The sequence below is a fragment of the Pristiophorus japonicus genome, chromosome 2 (assembly GCF_044704955.1).
Source record: "Pristiophorus japonicus isolate sPriJap1 chromosome 2, sPriJap1.hap1, whole genome shotgun sequence".
Lineage (NCBI taxonomy): Eukaryota > Metazoa > Chordata > Chondrichthyes > Pristiophoridae > Pristiophorus > Pristiophorus japonicus.
Genome location: NC_091978.1, coordinates 284,990,278 through 285,012,650, shown reverse-complemented (window position 1 = coordinate 285,012,650; position 22,373 = coordinate 284,990,278). Strand labels below are relative to the sequence as shown.

Below are 22,373 nucleotides of genomic sequence, written 5' to 3'. Positions count from 1 at the left end.
CAGCCCGAATGCAGAGATGCGCTTTGATTTTGTCAGCATATACATATGATATTGAATACAGACGATCAGCTGATCACAGTAATGCTGATGCAATGTCTAGATTGCCTTCCCCATCACAAGTTACACCTGATAGGGAAGAAGTGTTTTATTTTTCATACATTGATGAACTGCCAGTCACAGCTGAAGAGATTGGTAGAGCAACCAAACGTGACCCAGTGATGTCAAAGGTGTATGATTACATCGCAAATGGCTGACCAAACCAGGTAACAGACAAAGATATTCTTCATTCGTAGGAATGAATTAGCAGTCGACAAAGATTGTATCATGTGGGGTGCAAGAGTGGTTTATACCAAATAAATTCCAGTCCAAATTATTAGGAGACCTCCATGACCAGCACCTGGGAATGTGCTTGACCAAGAGTTTTGTGCATAGTTATTTATGTTGGCCAGGTCTTGATAAAGGTATAGAGTACATCGTGAGTCAGTGTACGACATGTCAATCGGTAAGCAAGCAACTACCATCAGTACCATTAGAGCCATGGAAATGGCCTCCCAGGGTGTGGCAAAGGCTACATATTGATTTTGCTGAGCTAGAAGGACAACAATTGCTCATTGTGATTAATAGCCATTCGAAGTGGGTTGAGGTATTTCCAATGTAGAAAATAACAACAAGTAAAACATTAGACATTTTGCGAAGTTTATTTTCTTCATTTGGCCTCCCAGAAGAAATTGTTTCTGATAATGGACCACAATTTTGTTCAGAAGAATTTGCACAGTTCACGAGCAAAAGTGGGGTGCAACCTACAAAGGTTCCACCATACCACCCTGCGTCGAATGGTACAGCAGAGCGCACTGTACAAATTGTAAAACGTGACCTCATAAAACAAATGTTAGATCCAAATCCAAGGAAACGACAGTTGTCATTGGATCACAAATTGGGTAATCTTCTAATCACATATCGTAATACTCCTCACATACCTACTGGTAGAACACCAGCAGAGTTGTTTCTCAAACGACAGCCACGAACCAGATTCTCGTTGTTAAAACCAAATTTGGCACAGTCCGTAGAAGAGACACAATTAAGACAGAAAGAGAATCATGATAGAGATAGAGTAAAAGAGAGAAGTGTGAAATTAAACCAGAAAGTGAGAGTGAAGAACCATCACCATAAATAGTAAAAGTGGTGACTCGGAAGAGTGGTGAAGATATGTGGTCCTTGCACATATTTAGTCAAGATGTTTGATAATGGACAGGTTAGGTTTGTTCATATTGATCATATTTTACCTACTGACATGGAAGGAGTTGAAGGTGGGAATGATTCAATTATTTCTGACTTATCAGATAATTTTGATATACCAGTAGCATATTCTACATCTAGTGTACTGGAAACAAATCCAAGAGAAAATCAGAATGTAAGTCTGAGTCCGAGTCAGGAAAACAAACAGTCTGAAGTTAGAGTGAGTTCAAATCAAAATCAAGGAAATCCGTTGGAGGAAAATGTTCCTCAGGATGAGCCTCGAATTAGTGTAAATTCGACACCATGTTTGGAAGGTTCTGTTCGAGAGCGAAGGTATCCTCTTCGAAACAGAAAACAAGTGGTTAAGTAAAATTTGTAAATATGGAAAAAATAAGTCTCTATCCTGTGTTATGTATAAACATGCAAGTTATGTATGAGGTTGTTAAAATAACTTCTTCATTCAGGAGGGAGAAGTGTAATGTCTGTAAGCTTGTAATGTTTGTAGCGCCATACTGTGGATGTGGACGTATTGTGTACTGCAACTACAGAGTTAATAATTAAACAGAAGCCGGAGGTTCCGGAGACTTCCGAGAGCAGCCTGCCATGTTAGAAAGCTGTGCTGTGTGCTTGTGCTCTGTGAATATATCACACTCTGTGACCTGTGTTTCCGCCCCACCCAGCACTCCGACCCGTTGTCGGCCATGCGCCGACCCCTTACCGACTGGTGGCGACCCCTCTTCCACCCTGGGAGGAAATTGCCTCACGGGAGAGCTGCCACTACCAGTCGGTACTCCCAACAGCTTTGTGCGGCGCATCTGCCCTTAAAGGGGAGGGCGCCATTTTGTTTTATTTGTCAGCCGATTCTGCAGTTGGCCTGAAAATGGCGGCCATTGGTTCGGCCGGGCCGCCAAAAGGCAGCCTGGCACCCCCCCCCGGTGGGCACCAAGGAGACCTCATTAGGCCTCGCAGCGTCCCCACCCTTTAACTAAAGAGGAGGGGCATTGCTACGTGTCAGCACGACACGGCATGTCTGCGTTGTGCTGACGTCATCAGTGTCTCGCCGACATGCTCAGCGCAGTGCTGCTGACACCGCCCGTCTTCCGCCCTGCTCCCGACTCTCTGCCGCCCCCAACACCACCCCGTTCACTTTTGCAGTCAAAAGTGCCCAATTTCTCTCTATTCCCCGCCCCATCTGTAATGGCAGTAATTCGCCATTTAAGTTGAATTATCTGTCCCAAATGGGGCGGAGTGCAATTTGGCCCCATAATCTGTGGATTATTACCTGAGCCTCGTACAAATTGACGTAAGAATAAGCAGATTAGCGAAGTGAACATGTGGCTGAAGGAAACATAAACATAGAAAATAGATGCAGGAGTGGTGTGGGAAAGAGGGATTCCATTTCATGGGGCACCAACACCAGTATTGAGACAGGAAGGAACTGTATGGTTGGAACGGGCTCCACTTGTACTGGTCTGGGACCAGGGTTCTAGTGGAAAGGATAAATAGTGCAGTCACAAGAACTTTAAACTGGTAAAAGGGGAGCGGGGTGGTGAGAGCTCAGGTGGAAAATGTAGTACAAATAATAGTTCAAAAACAAACAAAAGGGAAGAGAGTAGAGTGACAGAAATTGTACCTTAGGCACTACAGGTAAAGGGAAAACTAAAAGTCACGGGGCAGTAACCCAGGCGGAGTGGTAGTTTTAGCACCTTGAAAAGGTTAGCGTCCTCCGTCCAGAAATACTTCAGAATCAGTCGAAGAGCTAACAGAGGCGCTAAATCAACCGTTGCACACTACAGCTGGGGGGCCATAACGAACGTTTGGTCGGTACATTTGGCAGACCCATTGCGCATGCGTCGAACTCCAAGTCAGACCCCGGGAACAGCCAAGTCTTAAACGCGCTGCAACTGAAGTTGGCCCTTGTGCAGTTCCAGCTCCACAGAGTCTTCAGAACGCAAAAATGGAGGAACAAGGAGGATGCCAGCTATCTATCCACTTCTCAATCACCACCTCTGATGCCTTGCTTAAGGCAGTGGAGAGTTGCTGGAGTGCCCTCCAGCCTGGAGGGGAATGAATGACAGTGCCTCGGGCTTTGAGAAGGCTGTGGAAGGAGGTGGCTGAGTACGTTACAGCCCAGAACATGGTGCCCACAACAGCGACCCAATGTCACAATAGATTCAATGGCCTTACTGCAGTCGTCAGGGTGAGTAATCTTTCCATTCACCTTTCAATGGTTTCATGTGAACCTCAGTGCCGTACACAATGTTAAGACTTTGCAATGCCCATCCCTTCTCTATCTCTACCATTGCTGAAGCCAGCCTGAGACATCTCCATCGCCTCACCAGACATGGCCTGCCCATCCAAGTGTCTGTCACCTTCTAGCTCCTTACTCAGCCTGAGCCCACCTAGCAGCACATTTCAGCTCTTCATATGCGGTGCCAGTTCTGAGCCTCATACGTACTGGTAGTTGCTTCTGCCGCAGACCCACCATTCACACATCAACTGCGCGATGCCACACAAGATGAAATGCCGATACGCACACATCATCATCTTACTCACGAGGACCGTACTGCGGACACATGTGGCACACCAGTACCTACATAGCCAGTAACAACATTTTGCTTTTGTCATTGCAGGTCAGACTCATGCACAATGTAGGCCAGCCCTACCTCCAGGACCTCAGCGAGGTGGAGCAGCGAATATGCACCTTCATGAGCGCTGCAGTCGTGGCGGTGGAGGGCGGGGAGGCAGAGCCCCCGCTCGACAATGTCGGTATGTGAATGAGATGGCCGTTTTGTGTGAGTTCCCTTAGAAACCAAAACAACGATGCCTCCCTCCTTCTTGCCTTCCTGCCACCTCCCCAGCTGATAATCGCGCTTCTGTTGCTTTGTGCTTACAGATTATGAGCCAGAAGAGTGCCAGCCTGCCCGTCAGCCTACATCTTCAGACAACGGAGAAGATGAGGAGGAGACATCCACAGTTGTATCGAGTGGGGAGAGCACCTCGGTCGAAGAGGTTGGCTGAACCTGAGGCTCCTGACCCCAGTGGCCTGCAGCAACGCCCAGCGCAAGGGGAAGCTCGGGGGCCAGCTCTACGGAGCGCATGTTGGCCCATGAGTCCTGCTCACAGACAGGCAGATGAACACCTGGACGTGGAGGTCCACAAGCTCATCGGTGCATTGGGCAAGGATCCTTCCGAGCGTCGATGCACTTGCGTTGAATGTGGCGGAGGCCGCCTCAACCTTGGTATTTGCGGATCAGGAGCCCGTCGAGCCCATTTTTGGTCGATTACAATGGATGCTGGACACCACAAGTGACCATGGTGTCCAACACATGAAGGCCATGGCAGACGTGGCAGTAGCCCTTGAGCAGCATGCCGAGACCATGCAACACCTGCATTCTGCCATGTCGTCAGTTCTTGCTGGCATCAATATGCTGTCGGCTCTGATGCATGGTTAAATTGATGCCACGCAAGCACTGACTGCTGCCATCGTGTCTGGGGCCCAATCAGTCCAACGGGGAGGTAACGGTGCAGAGGTAGGCCGGCAATCTGCGCTCCACCAGATTGCTCCGTATGCTGAGACTCTGCCCCAGGGGAGTGGCAGGCCGTCGGTCGAGATGGAATATGATGTCCTCGGGGAGGAGATCGTTCAGTCTAACGACACTGCCATTCATCTTTGCACCTACCGTCGTCTGCACCACAGCCATCCCACACTGCTGCCATCCATTCTCAAGAGGGGCTGTCAGCAGCCATGCCTTCCAGACCCAGAGCAGGTCCAGGGTGACCTTGATGCAGGCACTGAGGACCGATTGAGGAGGAGCAGTAGGCAAGGGAGGGGGTGAGGCAGAGGTGTTGGAAATGCTTACGCAAGACCCACTGATGAAAGCTGTGGCCATGGGCCCTATGTCAAATAATACATCTGTTGTATTATTTGACTGGTTCTGGGATAGGGTGAGTCGGAGAGTCATGAGATGTTCGCTAATTCCACAGGGGAAGTCTCTCAGGCGGTCAACCAGCTCGTTCTTGATGGCGAAACCGACTCCGTGGAGGCGGCATTCTTCCTCTGGTTTGCCTTGCCAGAAGAAGGTATAACCTCCACCTTGTTCTTTGAGCTGGCCACTTCCCCTGCCCGTTGGGTCTCGCTTAGGGTGGTGATGTCGACATCGAAGCGTCTAAGTTCCCGGGCAACGATAGCAGTGCGGCGTTCCGGTCTGTCACTGTTGGAGTTGTCCATAAGGGTCCTGACGTTCCAGGTCCAGAACTTCATTTTGAAGGGTGGAAGATGCCTGTGCGTGAGTTCTTTTAACGTGGGGTGGCCGTTGCACACCGGCTACCACACTGGCTCAGCAGAGCAAGGTCTTGGCCCAGTGGCAATGGGTCCAAGACAACTGGAGACCAGGCACTGTGGGATGCACCTAGTTGCCTAGGTGGGATGCAAGCCGTAAGCTCGGCACTGAGCAGCACCCTTCAATGAGGTGGTGAGAAAACCGAGACCTGGCTGAGGGCAGGCATTGGGAAGGCGCAAGGATGTACGCATCACCTGCGCCATGACAGGAGCTGACGACTGCTGGACGGATCACCGCCTAATCCGTTCCATCATCAACATCAACATAGCCCCAACGTGGCGACGGCAGCAGAAGCAGTGACGCAAAAAAATCAACACCGGGGCACTCAAAGACCCAACTAAGAGAGCCTGATACAGCTAGTGCCTCACTGCTAATCTGGCGACCCTTGATGACCCCGAAACGCAGAATGCCCACAGCGTTTGGTCTGCCCTCCAGGCCACCATAACCAGTGCCTGCGAAGAGACGTTCAGTCACTCAACCAGGAAACACCAGGACTGGTTTGATGAGAATGACCAGGAGATCCAAGAGCTAATAAATCGCACGTGCAGGGCATTTCTGAACCTAAAACAACAACACAACTCGGGAGCAGCAAAGCAGCTTACAGACAGCTTAAGGCAGAGGTTCAACAAAAAACCTGCGACCTAAAGAATAGATATTGGGTGGAGAAAGCACAGGAGATTCAGCAGCTGACAGCCATGATGTGCGAGGATTCTTCACTGCAGTCAAGTCCACCTATGGTCCAAGCACCCAAGGCCCCACCCCACTGCTGGCCACGAACGGGGAGACACTCATCAAAGACACCGAGGCAGTCAGGATCCGCTGGAAGGAGCACTTCTAAGATCTCCTCAACCGAGACTCTGCCTTTGACTCGAGTGTCCTCGACTACATCCCGCAACAAGCTACCCGCCACCATCTCAGCAAAACTCCAGCCCCGCACGAGATAGAAAAGGCCATCCATCAGCTCAAGAACAAGGCAACGGGAGCGGATGGAATCCCCACTGAGGCACTAAAGTATGGCAGAGAGGCACTGTTGGCATGAATGCATGACCTCATCTCTCTCATTTGGAAGGAGGATGCTGGGAGATCTCAGAGATTCAGTAATCATGACCATCTTTAAAAAAGGGGACAAGTCTGACTGCGGCAACTGCAGAGGAATCAGCCACTGGGAAGGTCATCGCTAGAATCCTCCTCAACCGTATTCTCCTTGTGGCTGAGGAGCTCCTCCTGGAGTCACAGTGCAGATTCCGTCCACTACGGAGCACAACAGACATGATCTTTACGGCGTGACAACTGCAAGGGAAATGCAGGGAACAGCACCAACCCTTGTACATGGCCTTCTTTGACCTTACAAAGGCCTTCGACACTGTTAACAGCGAGGGACTAGGGAGCATCCTCCTCCGTTTCGGCTGCCCCCAAAAGTTTGTCACCATCCTCCGCTTGCTCCACGATGACATGCAAGCCGTGATCCTGACCAACGGATCCACCACAGACCCAATCCATGTCCGGATCGGGGTCAAGCAGGGCTGTGTCATCGCTCGATCTTCCTCGCTACAATGCTCCACATCACACTCAACAAGCTCCCCGCTGGAGTGAAACTAAACTACAGAACCAGTGGGAACCTGTTCAACCTTCGTCGTCTCCAGGCCAGTTCCAACACCGTCCCATCCACTGTCATCGAACTACAGTACGCAGACGACGCTTGCGTCTGCGCACCTTCAGAAACTGAACTCCAAGTCATTGTCAACATCTTCACTGAGGCGTATGAAAGCATAGGCCTTTCACTAAACATCCGTAAGACAAAGGTCCTCCACCAACCTGACCCCGCCACACAGCACTGCCCCCCAAGTCTTCAAGATCCACGGTGCGGCCCTAGCAAACATGGACCACTTTCCATACTTTGGGAGCCTATTATCAGCAAGGACAGACATTGACGGCAAGGTTCAACACCACCTCCAACTGCCAGCGCAGCCTTCGACCGCCTGAGGAAAAGATTTTTCGAAGATCAGGCCCTCAAATCAGGCCACCAGCTCATGGTCTATAGGGCTGCAGTGATACCCGTCCTTCTGTATGGTTCAGAGACGTGGACCATATACAGTAGACACCTCAAATCGCTGGAGAAATACCACCAACGATGTCTCTGCAAGATCCTGTAAATTCCCTGAGAGGACGCACGCACCAACGTTCATGTCCTCGATCAGGCCAATATCCCCAGCATCGAAACACTGACCACAATCGACCAGCTCCATTGGGCGGGCCACATTGTTCACATACCTGACACAAGACTCCCAAAGCAAGCGCTCTATTCGGAACTCCTACACAGCAAGCGAGCCCCAGGTGGGCAGAGAAAACATTTCAAGGACACCTTCAAAGCCTCCTTGTTAAAATTCAACTACCCCACCGACACCTGGGAGTCCCTGGCCAAAGAACGCCCTAAGTGGAGGAAGAGCATCCGGGAGAGCGCTGAGCACCTTAAGTCTCGTCGCCGAGAGTGTGGAGAAAACAAGCGCAGGCAGCGGAAGGAGAGTGCGGCAAACCAGCCTCCCCACCCACGCTTTCCTTCAACAACTGTGTGTCCCACCTGTGACAGAGATTATAATTCCCATATTGGAATGTTCAGTCACCTAAGAACTCACTTTTAGAGTGGAAGCAAGTCTTCCTCGATTTCGAGGGACTGTCTATGATGATGATATTTGAAGGGGCTGGTGCCACATTTAGCTTTGTTTGAGGGGGTGGGCTCTGTGTACATATGTTGTAAATGTTATTCATCTGTTGTATTATTTGAAGGGGTGGGTGCCCCATTTTGCTTTCTTTGAGAGGGTGGGTTTTTTGGGGCTATTTGAGGGATGTATTTGCAATAAAATGTAATGTTGACCATTTCCTTCAGCCTCTGGTGTATGACTGTTGACTTGTAACGGAGAGGTGGCATTATCGTGCCACAATAAGCACTCATTACTAGCTGCGTCCCTCAGCACACTCCACTTAAGCGAAGCGTTCCCTTATGAATCTTTGGAATTCTCTACCCCAGAGAGCTGTGGAAGCTGGGTCATTTAATATATCAAGGTGGAGATACAGATTTTTGAATGATAAGGGAGTCAATGATTATGGGGAGCGGGCAGTAAAGTGGAGTTGAGGCCAAGATCAGATCAGCCATGATCTTATTGAATGGCGGAGCAGGCTCAAGGGGCCGTATGGCCTACTCCTGCTCCTATTTCTTATGTTCTTATAAGAAATAGGAGCAGGAGTAGGCCATTTGGCCCCTCGAGCTTGCTCCGCTATTCAATAAGATCATGGTTGATCTGATCATGGACTCAGCTCCACTTCACTGCCTGCTCCTCATAACCTCTTAGCCCTTATTGTTTAAGTAACTGTCTATTTCTGTCTTAAATTTATTCAATGTCCCAGCTTCCACAGCTATCTGAAGCAGCGAATTCCACAGATTTACAACCCTCTGAGAGAAGAAATTTCTCCTCATCTCAGTTTTAAATGATAGTGCCCTCTTGTTCTAGTCTTCCCCATCAGTGGAAACATCCTCTCTGTATCCACCTTGTCAAGCCCCCTCATAATCTTATACGTTTCGATACGATCACCTCTCGTTCTTCTGAATTCCAATGAGTAGAGGCCCAACCTACTCAACCGTTCCTCATAAGTCAACCCCCTCATCTCCAGAATCAACCTAGTGAACCTTCTCTGAACTGCCTCCAAAGCAAGTATATCCTTTCGTAAATATGGAAACCAAAACTGCGCGCAATATTCCAGGTGTGGCCTCACTAATACCCTGTATAGCTATAGCAAGATTTCCCTGCTTTTATACTCCATCCCCTTTGCAACAAAGGCCAAGATTCCATTGGCTTTCCTGATCACTTGCTGTACCTGCATTCTAACCATTTGTGTTTCATGCACCAGGACCCCCAGGTCCCGTTATACTGCAGCAATCTTTCTCCATTTAAATAATAATTTGCTCTTTGATTTTTTTCTGCCAAGGTGCATGACCTCACACTTTCCCACATTTATACTCCATCTGCCAAATTTTTGCACACTCACTTAGCCTGTCTATGTCCTTTTGCAGATTTTTTGTGTCCTCCTCACACATTGCTTTTTCTCCCACCTTCGTATCATCAGAAAACTTGGCTACGTTACACTCAGTCCCTTCTTCCAAGTCGTTAATATACATTGTAAATAGTTGGGGTCCCAGCACTGATCCCAGTGGCACCCCACTAGTTACTGGTTGCCAAACAGAGAATGAACCATTTATCCCGACTCTCTGTTTTCTGTTAGTTAGCCAATCCTCGATCTGTTCTTATGTTCTTAAGCTGAACTGGTATGTCTGCATGCCGCTGCAAACTCGGAGGCTCAGCATCATGCTGTGTGTAAACGTTGCACTGACTGTGACCTCTGAGGGAAGTACTTCCTCATCCCTTTATGTAGCCACCAGTTAACGACTCTGCAAGCCTGAACACACTGTTTATCCAGACTTTGTTTTTGGTGGCCGCTAAATGAGGCGGCCCCACCTAATTTACCCACCGGGATGCAAGCACGAACATTGCACCAGGACTGACGTCAGGATCGCACTGATTGTCAGCAGCCAGGTGCTACTGGTTTGCGCCCCCCGGTGGGCCGCTAATGAATTTTCGGTTGGGGTGCTAAAAGCTGCACTCCCGGTCAGTAACCATTAACGCCCCCTTTGGCTGCTAACTGAGGCGTTAGACAACCGAAAATCCAGCACAATGTGAATAAACCAGGAGAGAGAAATAAGAAACATGTGAGTAAAACATTAGAGCTGAAGGACAGGTTAGGGTGTGTGGCCCAAATGAGCATTCTTTATACAAACACACAGAGTATAAGGAACAAATTGAATGAATTGCAGGCACAAATTCAAATTGAAGTATATGACTGAGACATGGCTGCAAAACGGTCAGGACTGGGAACTAAATATACCAGGTTATAAGGTCTACAGGAAAGTTAGAGAAAATGGTAGAGGAGGAGTAGTAGCCTTAGTGATTAAGGATGAAATCACTTCAATGATAAGAGAGGATATAACGAGAGGTAAACAGGCAGTGGAAACTTTATGGGTAGAATTAAGAAATAGAAAAGGATTTAAGACTGTAGTGGGAGTTGTGTATAGATTCCCTGGTAGCAGCCATAAATGAATAAAGAGGTAAGAGACGCCATATAACTAAAAGAAAAAGCATACAAAAATGCCAATCCTGGCGAATGGGAGAGATATAAAGAACAGCAAAGGGTGACAAACAGATAGTAAGAGCAACAAAAAGGGAGCGTGAAAAGAAACTTGCAAGGTTTATCAAAATCAACACACATTTTTTTTTACAATTATATTGGGACAAAGAGCGTGGTCAGGAGCAATGTTGACCCCTTTAAAACAGATATCGGTGATGTTGTCAATGACAATAAGGAAATGGCATTCATGTTGAATAATTATTTTGGATCGGTATTTAAAGTGGAGGAAGAGGATAGCATGCCGGAAATTCCAAGGAAATTAATAGTAAATCAGGGACAAGAACTGAACAAAATTAATGTAAGCAAAATAACACCTAATGAAGAAGATAATAGCACTAAATAGTAACAAATCCCCAGGCCAAGATGGTTTCCATCCCAGGGTTTTAAAGGAAGTAGCTGAGCACATTGCAGATGCTCTAACTAAACTCTTCCAAAGATCTCTCGATTCAGGAACCATTCCTTTAGATTGGAAAATTGCACATGTCACTCCGCTATTTAAGAATGGTAAGAGAGGGAAACTAAGGAATTATAGACCAGTTAGCGTAACATCTGTTGTCAGGAAATTATTAGAGTCTATAATTAAGGATAGCATGACTGAACACCGTGAAAATTTTCAGCTGATGAGAGAAAGCCAGCATGAGTTTGTAAAAGGTAAGTCATGTCATACAACCCTGAATGAATTTTTTGAAGAGGTGACTAAAGTAGTGGACAGGGGATTGTCTATGGATATTATTTATATGGACTTCCAAAAGGCATTTGATAAAGTCCCTTAGGGACTGTTAACTAAGATTGAAGCCCATGGAATTGAAGGCAAATTATTGACCTGGTTAGGAAATTGGCTGATTGGCAGGAGACAGAGAGTAGGGATAATGGGCAAGTATTCTAATTGGCAGGATCTGCGTTGGGGCCTCAACTATTCACTGCATTTATTAGTGACAGATTATGGGATAGAAAGTCACATATCCAAATTTTGCTGATGAGACAAAGATTGTAGGCAACGTAAATGAAAACATATAATTACAAAGGGTATTGATAGATTAAGTGAATGGGCAAACTGTGGCAAATGGATTTCAATGTAGGCAAATGGGAGGTCATCCACCTTGGACCTACCACGACCTGCTGTAGGTCGGGAGTATAAAGAGCTGGAGCATGCCACTACAGCTTCTAGCACGAGTTGTCCCAAGTGTGTGACGACTTTGAGGTGGGCGACTGGGTGACGCCATCAAGGCCCAGGTTGCCCAGAGCATGGGCTGGAACATCGGTGGGGCCCAGGCATAGCAAAGGAGTGGGAAGGTCGTAGTGGAGGTGCGGCAAATGAGGATACGGGGCCCAGAAGAGCCGAGGGCCTAGGGGCAGCACGGACCAGCCCACACTGCCCTTTGTGCGCGCACTAGGTCCATGCAGTAGAGCAGGTCTCCAGTCATCCTGGTTAACCCTTGCCACTGGATAAAGGCCTAGCTCTGTCAAGCCCATGTGGTGGCTGATGTGTAACGGTCACCACACATTTAAAAAAATCCACACACAGGCATTTTCCACCCCTGGAATTCAGGACTGGAATATCGGGTCCTTCATTGAAAGATCTATGGACTCATCCCTTTTGGTGTGGAAGCAAGTCATCCTCGTTCAAGGGACCATCGATGATGAAAAAGTAGGGTACTTTATAAATGGTGCAAAGCTGAAAACAGTGGAGGTCCAAAGGGACTTGGGGATCCAGGTACATGGGTCATTAAAATATCATGAACAGGTACAGAAAATAACCAAAAAGGCTAATGAAATGCTGGCCTTTATATCTAGAGGACTTGAAAACAAGGGGGTAGAAGTTATGCTGCAGCTATACAAAATCCTGGTTAGAACACACATGGAGTACTGTGAGCAGTTCTGAGCGCCACACCTTAGGAAGGATATACTGGCCTTGGAGGGAGTGCAACGTAGGTTTACCATAATGATATCTGGAGACCAAGGGTTAAATTACAAGGAGAGATTACACAAATTAGGGTTGGTTGTATTCCCTGAAATTTAGAAGGTTAAGGGATGATTTGATTGAAGTTTTCAAGATAGTAAGGGGAACAGATAGGTAGATAGAGAGAAATTATTTCCGCTGGTTAGGGATTCTAGGACTAAGAGGCATAGTCTAAAAATTAGAGCCAGACCTTTCAGGAGTGAAATTAAGAAACACTTCTACACACAAAGAGTGGGAGAAGTTTGGAACTCTCTTCCGCAAATGGCAATTGATGCTATATCAATTATTAATTTTAAATCGGCAATTGATAAATTTACCAAAAGTATTAAAGGATATGGGGCAAAGGCGGGTATATGGAGTTAGGTCACAGATCAGCCATGATCTCACTGAATGGCGGAACAGGCTCGAGGGGCTAAATGGTCTACTCATGTTCCTATGTTTCTTTGACTTGCTGAGGTTGGAAAAATGCAGCTGGCACAAAGGATTGCCACATAATTAAGGAATCGTGACTACTGACACTAACGGGCATTCACCTGCATCATCTGCTGCCTGTCTTCGCACACCAGCTGCACATTGAGTGAGTGAAGCCCCTTTCGGTTCAGGAAAATGGTAGAGCTGACATAAGGCTTACGCAAAACAATGTGCAGGCAGCCTGCAATTCGAGCGAACCCTCATGCATGCCTTGACTTCTTGTCTCTGGTAAGAGGGAATGAGATGAAGTTGTCTCTCTTTGTATAGAGAGCTTCAGTGTCCCTTATGCAGCAGTGTATTGCAAACTGTGAGATGTTCCTTATATCTTCAGAAGCAGCCTGGAAGGAGCCAGATGCATAAAAGAACATGGTCACCTTGACACCTACAGCTAATGCAGGCCTTGACCTGCTCTGAGGTTGCAGTTGTGGCTGCAGCAGTTGTAAGGTTTCAGTCACAACCTCTTTAGTGAAGCGAAGATGTTTCATTCATTGGTCCTCGCTGAGGTACAGGTAAGAGAATTGCTCTCTTAAGACCCTCTGACGATATGGCCTTCTGCTGAGAACCTTTCTTCCCCTCCGTCCTCTTCTAGTAAGTTGTCCTGCTCTGCCTGACCTGTCTTCATTCTCCCAGTCATGCTCAATTCCCAGAGGAAGGCCCATCAGTCAACCCATGTCTAGAAGTAACTATTTTCAGCACAAGCTTTTAAATCACAAAAAAAATACTTCAGCACCAGCCAGAGCACTTCCTGTAGACGACTGAAACTTTAGACAAGTATATTAGAAAGCTCCAAAATTACGTGGAATTGCACCAGCAGCCAGAAGAAATCAGTCAGCAACTAACCAGTAAATAGTTCATGATCCCTTTAAGTAGCGCTAATGGGGTGGGGGGGGGGGTTCTTCATGTCGTTGAACGTATGCTCAGTAGTGGGAGGTTAAGACAGGGTGTAGGCTGGAGCTTGGCATTCAAAAGTGGCAGTGCTGGCATCAAATCAGCACTGCACACTGATTGATGTCATAATCTACCTGACCTGCATGCTGCCGGCGGTCATTAGGCGCACACGCATAAACTACTGTACCAAAATGGCGTCTGGCATACTTCCCTTCAGCATGCATCTAGGACCAGATTTTTGACGTTTAGGAGGCCGATTATCGCCTAAAAAATGGGCACTACAGATTCCAATTTCTCGCCTAAAATATTTAAACAAGGTATCAAATAAAGGTTAAAAGGTTTCAAAGTATATTAGAAGACAGACAAACTGTATAGTATCCAGAAAAGAAAAAACATATTCATAAGAATGATACTGTCTTCAACAGATCCAAAATACTTATAAATGCCAACTGTATACGAATAATTAGATCTTGATTTATGGTGTTCTGAACTAAATGATTAAGTTGTCACAATGTGGTGCTTAAAGATCATATAAATGAAATTACCTCTCATTTTCTGGACTTTCCACTGCAACATTTTTCCATCTGTTTATTCCAGGAATGCCTGCAACTGTTCCCTGAAAATAATTAGCAGTATGAGGCTTTGGGGGTTATGTTGGAAAAAAGATGAAAAGAGGTGTTAAATAGGTGCTGTGCTAATAAGAGATGCCTGTTTCTAAAGTCTGGATTTAGCACGCAATTTTTGGCCTAATTGATGGTGATCACAATTTAACCTGCCTGCAGACGCTGAAACTGACAACTGCAGATCTCGTACTCAAGTGCTGATTAGGGGCAATTTTCTTGGCTCTGTATTTGTAGCCTGCACTCATCCACTTCCACTGATGATGTGGAGTGAGCTGGCCAGGAGAGAAGCCAATGTGGAACAATGTCTCAAGGACCTAGAGAGGGTGCCCAGGTTCTCTGATGTGGCATTGGAGGTCCTGGTGGATGAGGAAGAGAGGGGGAGGGATGTCCTCTACCTGCAGAGGTAAAGAAGGCCACAGAGGCAGCTGATGCAGTACATGATGGAGGAGATTGCCTGGGTAGCGATAGTCAGGCACCCTGGCCCCAGGAGATGGCTCCAGTGCTGCAAGAAATGTAATGACTTGACTTGAGCCATTAAGGTAAGATCCCATTTCACAAGCACACTTTTCAATAACTGCACCACCACCAGCATCACAACCTCAACACACTTCATCCACCATTTAACTATACACTAACATTCACCCACCCCACACTATTGCATCCTTCACAGGCATGACTCACACCTCAGACACAGCTCTTCAATCATGTGAGGGATCATGCACACACAAATACACCTGTCAATACAATCAGTCACAATCACCACTCTTTTTCTTTCAGTAAAAATTGCATACAACAGGTGGCAGCAGGACCTGACCGGGGGAGGTCAACAACATCTACATGAGATCACTCCCCTTAAGCAGTGCTGGCCATGATTGGGAGAGGAATGGGAGACAATGTGGCCAGTGGCAGAGCAGAGGGCATCTCACCTCGAGGTATGTGGCCACTCCAGCTTCCTAACAGATCCACAACTATTCCTGATCCCTAATCACCCAAAGCTATGCTCACTCCCAAGTTCCATATGGTCTCATCACACACATCCTCCTATAGTGGCTACATGTGCTTACCATAGCCTTTCCAGCTTTATCACTGCAGGCTCCCAGGAGCAAGATCCACCTTGCTCCCTGGAGCAAGTTCAAGATGAGCAACAGCCACCTTGCTCCTTCCGCCCCCGGAGGAGGATAATATAGAGGAGGAGAGCGAGGAAGAATGCACAGCATTAATGGCTATTACAGTTTCAAGCACCAGCTCAGAGATGGGCACCACACGGAACTTAGAGGCTAAGTTAGAAGAGGAATCCTCACAGTGGCCGCACTGGGCACGTAGGCAACAGTCACTTGGGGTGGAAGGGACACCATAGATGCCACCTTTCCAGGGGGAGCGAGGGCATTCTATTTCTACTGTAGAGGAGTCAGATAAGGACTTTGCAGGAACAAGCTTCAGAAGAGGGCTGATGGGTCTGCCAAACCAAATGCTTTGGTTCAATGGACCGCCTGCCTGCCAGCTTATGGGTCATGGCTAGGGGGATGGAGGATTCCGCCACCATCTTGGCACATGGCTTGATGCAGAGCCTGGTTCCCATCCTCTCCAACATGGAGAGGCTAGTCAATTCCAGCTAGCGACCTGTGGAGTCGGACATCATGCAGCGTCAGATGACTGAGGTCGCAGCTTGCACTGTCGAAATTGCAGCTTCCATGGAGCGGAAACCGCTGCATTGGAAGCTCAGACAGCTGCCTTGCTGGCTTCACAGTTGAAAGGGGCTTGCAGAGTGTCTGTCCTCTGTGTCCTCCAGCAGATCACTGGGCTGGCTGAACAGAGGCCCCAAGGTAGTGGCGGCGGAATCATGGAGCAGGAATGTACTGGCCTCTCGCTGGACATCAGCATTGCTGCCCCCTTCCCCACCACTGCCCTTGCCGTTGCCTGTCAGACAGGCGGCCCAGACTGCTGAAGCCTATGCTGAGGAGGTGCAGCTGAGGCGGGGCCATCATGGACCACAGTCTTTCGAGGATGTCCGAAGAGGACATCTGAACTGCCCTCTTTAGATTCTCAACAGCCATCCATCTCGCCTGCTGCTGACACTGGGGTTGCATTTCAGAGAAGCTCTAGATTACACAAGAAGGAGCACTTATAGATAACCACTAAGGGTAATCACCAGAGTGAATAGTTTAATATTTTAAAATGCTGTTGGTTGTGTCATGTTTTCATTTGCTTGTTTTTGATCTAGATAAAGCGTGATGATGGTAATTGGGTAGTGGTAGAATTGATTTTTTATTGTCATCTTCATGGGGAAGGGATTGAAAGAATTGGGTGCAGATGATGGACTGCCTGATACATTGTAAGTTGTGGAAGGTACTGGGGATTGGGAGAAATTCAAAATTCAGCAGACGAGGACAAAGGGTTTAATTAGGAAGGAGAAAATAGAGTATGAGGGGAAGCTTGCCGGGAACATAAAAACTGACTGCAAAAGCTTCTATCGATATGTGAAGAGAAAAAGATTAGTGAAGACAAACATAGGTCCCTTGCAGTCAGATTCAGGTGAATTTATAATGGGGAACAAAGAAATGGCAGAGCAGTTGAACAAATACTTTGGTTCTGTCTTCACGAAGGAAGACACAAATAACCTTCCGGAAATACTAGGGGACCGAGGGTCTAGTGAGAAGGAGGAACTGAAGGAAATCCTTATTAGCCGGGAAATTGTGTTAGGGAAATTGATGGGATTGAAGGCCGATAAATCCCCAGGGCCTGATAGTCTGCATCCCAGAGTACTCAACGAAATGGCCCTAGTAGTGGATACATTGGTGATCATTTTCCAACAGTCTATCAACTCTGGATCAGTTCCTATGGACTAGAGGGTAGCTAGTGTAACATCACTTTTTAAAAAAGGAGGGAGAGAGAAAACAAGGAATTATAGACCGGTTAGCCTGAATCAGTAGTGGGGAAAATATTGGAATCTATTATTAAAGATGAAATAGCAGCGCATTTGGAAAGCAGTGACAGGATCGGTCCAAGTCAGCATGGATTTATGAAAGGGAAATCATGCTTGACAAATCTTCTGGAATTTTTTGAGGATGTAACTAGAAGAGTGGACAAGGGAGAACCAGTGGATGTGGTGTATTTGGACTTTCAAAAGGCTTTTGACAAGGTCCCACACAAGAGATTGGTGTGCAAAATTAAAGCACAAAGTATTTGGGGTAATGTACTAACGTGGATAGAGAACTGGTTGGCAGACAGGAAGCAGAGAGTTGGGATAAACGGGTCCTTTTCAGAATGGCAAGCAGTGACTAGTGGAGTGCCGCAGGGCTCAGTCTTGGGACCCCAGCTATGTACAATATACATTAATGATTTAAATGAAGGAATTGAGTGTAATATCTCCAAGTTTGCAGATGACACTAAGCTGGGTGGTGGTGTGAGCTGTGAGGAGGATGCTAAGAGGCTGCAGAGTGACTTGGACAGGTTAGGTGAGTGGGCAAATGCATGGCAGATGTAGTATAATGTGGATAAACGTGAGGTTATCCATTTTGGGGGCAAAAACACGTAGGCAGAATATTATCTGAATGGCGGCAGATTAGGAAAAGGGTAGGTGCAACGAGACCTGGGTGTCATGGTACATCAGTCATTGAAAGTTGGCATGCAGGTACAGCAGGTTGTGAAGAAGACAAATGGTATGTTGGCCTTCATAGCTAGAGGATTTGAATATAGGAGCAGGGAGGTTTTACTGCAGTTGTACAGGGCCTTGGTGAGGCCTCACCTGGAATATTGTGTTCAGTTTTTGTCTCCTAATCTGAGGAAGGACGTTCTTGCTATTGAGGGAGTGCAGTGAAGGTTCACCAGACTGATTCCCAGGATGGCAGGACTGACATATGAGGAGAGACTGGATCGACTGGGTCTGTACTCACTGGAGTTTAGAAGGATGAGAGGGGATCTCATAGAAACATATAAAATTCTGACGGGATTAGATGCAGGAAGAATGTTTCCGATGTTGGGGAAGTCCAGAACCAGGGGACACAGTCTAAGGATAAGAGGTAAGCCATTTAGGACCGAGATGAGGAGAAACTTCTTCACTCAGAGAGTTGTTAACCTGTGGAATTCCCTACCACAGAGAGTTATTGATGCCAGTTCATCGGATATATTAAAGAGGAAGTTTGATATGGCCCTTACGGCTAAAGGGATCAAGGGGTATGGAGAGAAAGCGGGTAAGGGGTACTGAGGTGAATGATCAGCCATGATCTTATTGAAAGGTGGTGCAGGCTCGAAGGTCCGAATGGCCTGCTCCTGTACCTATTTTCTATGTTTCTATGTCATGTGGCAACAGTGCTCCGGAGTCTGATGGCGGAGCACATCTCTCAAAAGCGCTGTTCAATTAGATGGTGGCAAGCGTCACTCCCAGGTGCAGGCTGTCTAGCTGAAAGCCTCTGGTGCTCCCCGAGGTTCCCCTCCTCTTCTTCCTCCTCCTCCTCCTCCTCTTGTGGCTCCTGAGCTTGACCCTTTGGCACAAATGCTGGTGGTAATGGCTGGTCTCTCATGATTGCCAGATTGTGGACCGTACAGCAAATCATCACGAATCTGGACACCTTCCCGGCCGAGTACTGCAGGGCTCCTCCTGACAGGTCAAGGTATTTAAACCTCTGTTTCCAGACTCCAATGGTCTGCTCAGTGATATTCCTGGTGGCTGAGCGGTTCTCATTGTATGGATGCTCAGCCGGTGTCTAGGGGTTTCTCAGAGGAGTCATGAGCCATGGCACCAGAGGGTATCACTTGTCATCTAGTAGTCAGCCATGCACATTGCTTTGGGTCACAAAGATCTGAGGGACGGATGATCCTGCAATCCTGTTGAATCCTAAAGCTGTCTGCCTCTGGTCTTCTCTGACAATAGGGAATGATATATAATCAATCCTCAGAGCGTATAGAGCCACAGAAGCCCCCATTGTGCAGAAGAGCACAGAGGATATGTGACTTTTCTCACTTGTGGTAGCCTGGAAGGTTCCAGTAGCATAAAAAATTAAGTGCTACTGTGACCTTGACTGCCACAGGCAATGCAATCCTGGCTGTGCTGCGACCTCTGAGTCTTTGTTCAACGAGGCCACAGATCTCTGCAATGACCTCCTTGGTAAAGTGCAGCCTACTCATGCACCAGTCTTGGGTCATGTGAATGTAGGAGTCGTGCTCTCTGAAGACCCTGGGTGGATAGGGCCTCCTGCTGAAAACCCTCCTGTCCCTCCCTCCTGCAGCCTGCAGCATCTGCTCCTGCTCTGCCTGGCCTCATGTCCTCTGCCAATTCCTCAATCAGAGCAAGAGAGCCCTTAGCACGTTGCCCAGGCCCAAGCACTCTCATTCTCCTTGTGACTTCTATAAGGCACCCGATAAGGTAGAGTAGCACAGCACTCACTCTTTTTAGGTGAAGTCCTAAGAAAATATCGAGGAAAAATGTTGATAGAGTGTTGGTGAAGTCTCTACAAACTGTCCCAGAAAGTCTCCCAATGTGTATCAAAAGTCCTCTTCAAACGCAGTAGTCAGTCGATCTCAATCAGCAAGTGAACAGTGAAAGCTGAGCGTGGCTTTGAGTTGTGCTCAAAATACTCAACAATGACTTGCTGATTCCTGTTCAACTGGTCGCTGTTAGGAGAGGTTGTTAAATAAAGCGTTACCCACCAAAATGGTGTGCAGACTCTTTAATGAACGTTAGCAGGCAACTTAATTGTCAATCAGAGCCTTAATGATCCTCCATCTGCCGTTCCTAGCACGTGCTTCAATTCCTTTACCAAGAAGGCATCTTGCATTAAACATGAGTTAAACTGGTGTGGCAGCTTCAGACCTGACCTTGGCCACCCCGGAGGCTCTTTAGCGCCAAAAGTATTCAGCCAAAATTGCCCGCTTAAGGTTTTATTAGGAATTTGACAGCTTGAATTCAAGTATACAATCACCAAAGAAAAAATAGATTTTTACAAGTTTGGTATTGTGGCAGCAAAGGTTTGACTCCCCTGTGCTCTCCTTCTGCTTTTACCTTCAGTATTTTTAATGGCTAGGACTGCTCTATGATTTCAATGTTAATAGCTGGCTAGATTAAAAACAAACTTGACCATAGGCAGGATGAGATGAAGATAAATGGAAAAAGCAGTGTCTGGGGAAGAATAGGGCCAGTGATTCATTTGTAGGGATCTGTTCTGGGTCCCTGCTGTTCACTCAACTCATAATGCAATGCTTGCAATAACAAGCTATGTTGTGAGGTTATAAAATGTTTCCAAAAAGATCTAGACCAATTATGCAGATGAACTAGAAAATTACAGATGGGTATTAAGGTAATGTCGACTGGAATCAAAGCAAAGGTGTTTAATTAATAGAGATGAAAAAGAAAAAAAGATCTGAATGTAATAATTGATGAATCACTAAGAAGTCAGGCTTAAATGGTGAAGATGTGAGGTTAGATAAATATTGGATGTGTTAATTTGCAACACCTAAAGCTCTGATTGGTCCCCTTGGATGACAAGTCCTGATTGCTGATTGGTCCCCTTGGATGACAAGTCCTGATTGCTGATTGGTCCCCTTGGAGGACAAGCTACACCCAGCAGTTTCTCTGGAATGTGTAATTAGATCCTCCCTGCCTACATAATCAGTTATTTTGCAAAATGTAATTCGAGCCATTCTGACTGCCTTGCCCCAGACAGAACAGAGCTCACTTGGAACAGACAGGTCTCATCCTCACGGGTTAAGACCTTCTCCCACCAAACAAGTTCCTGACCTCCTCCCCCCCGCCCAAGTTCCTGAACTACTCACTAACCCCCCTGTCAAATTTCCTGACCTCCCCCATCCCAAGTGCCTGACCTTCGTTCCCCCCTCAACCCAACCCAAGTTCCTGACCTTCTCCCTCCCACTCCGGCTTCCTGAACTTCTCCCCCAGCCCAAGTTCCTGACCTTCTCCCTCCCACTCCGGCTTCCTGAACTTCTCCCCCAGCCCAAGTTCCTGACCTTCTCCCTCCCACTCCGGCTTCCTGAACTTCTCTCCCAGCCCAAGTTCCTGACCTTCTCCCTCCCACTCCGGCTTCCTGAACTTCTCCCCCTGCCCAAGTTCCTGACCTTCTCCCTCCCACTCCGGCTTCCTGAACTTCTCCCCCTGCCCAAGTTCTTCTCACCACGGATTCATGACGTTCCCTCCCGCCCTCGCCAAAGATGGGGCATTGTGTGTGGGACACAGATTGTTAACAGGTTTATTGGGCATGAAATAAAGTGACAGTGTCGTGACTTCAAGATTTTATCCAGTCTTACCGTCTGGATCATGTTCTCTCTCTCAAGCCTTCCCTTTGGACCTGGATCACTTTCTTCTGGCATTACCAGTACTCCGTACTCTTTTACCCCCGCACCCCCACCGTGTTTCTGACCTCCTCTCTCCATTTCCCCCTCCGATTCCCCCTCTCTCCCCTCCGATACCCCTTCTCTCATCCTCCAATGTCCAGTATCACTCCTACTCTCCCCCTCAGATCCTCCCTCTCTGTCCCCCTTCGATCCCCCTCTCTCCCCATCTCTCTCCCTCCGATCTCCCATCTCCCCCTCTTTTCGTCTGATCCCCCTCTCTCCCCACTCTTTCTCTGATCTCCCCTCTCTTTCCTTCTGTTCCCCCCTCTCTCC

General features: G+C 47.4%; 1 protein-coding gene across 9 annotated transcripts in view; it reads right to left on the bottom strand.

Annotated features, from left to right (window-relative positions):
- The window catches only part of LOC139233945 (uncharacterized), a 926,529-nt gene that overhangs the window by 332,297 nt on the left and 571,859 nt on the right, over nucleotides 1-22,373 (bottom strand). For all 9 annotated transcript variants that reach the window (XR_011588246.1, XM_070864651.1, XM_070864643.1 and 6 more), the window contains one exon: nucleotides 14,679-14,749. Coding sequence is in view for 8 of the 9 variants with exons in the window: in XM_070864651.1 (XP_070720752.1) it covers nucleotides 14,679-14,749 (71 nt within the window). In the remaining variant the exon portion in view is untranslated. The remainder of the gene's footprint in view (nucleotides 1-14,678; nucleotides 14,750-22,373) is intronic.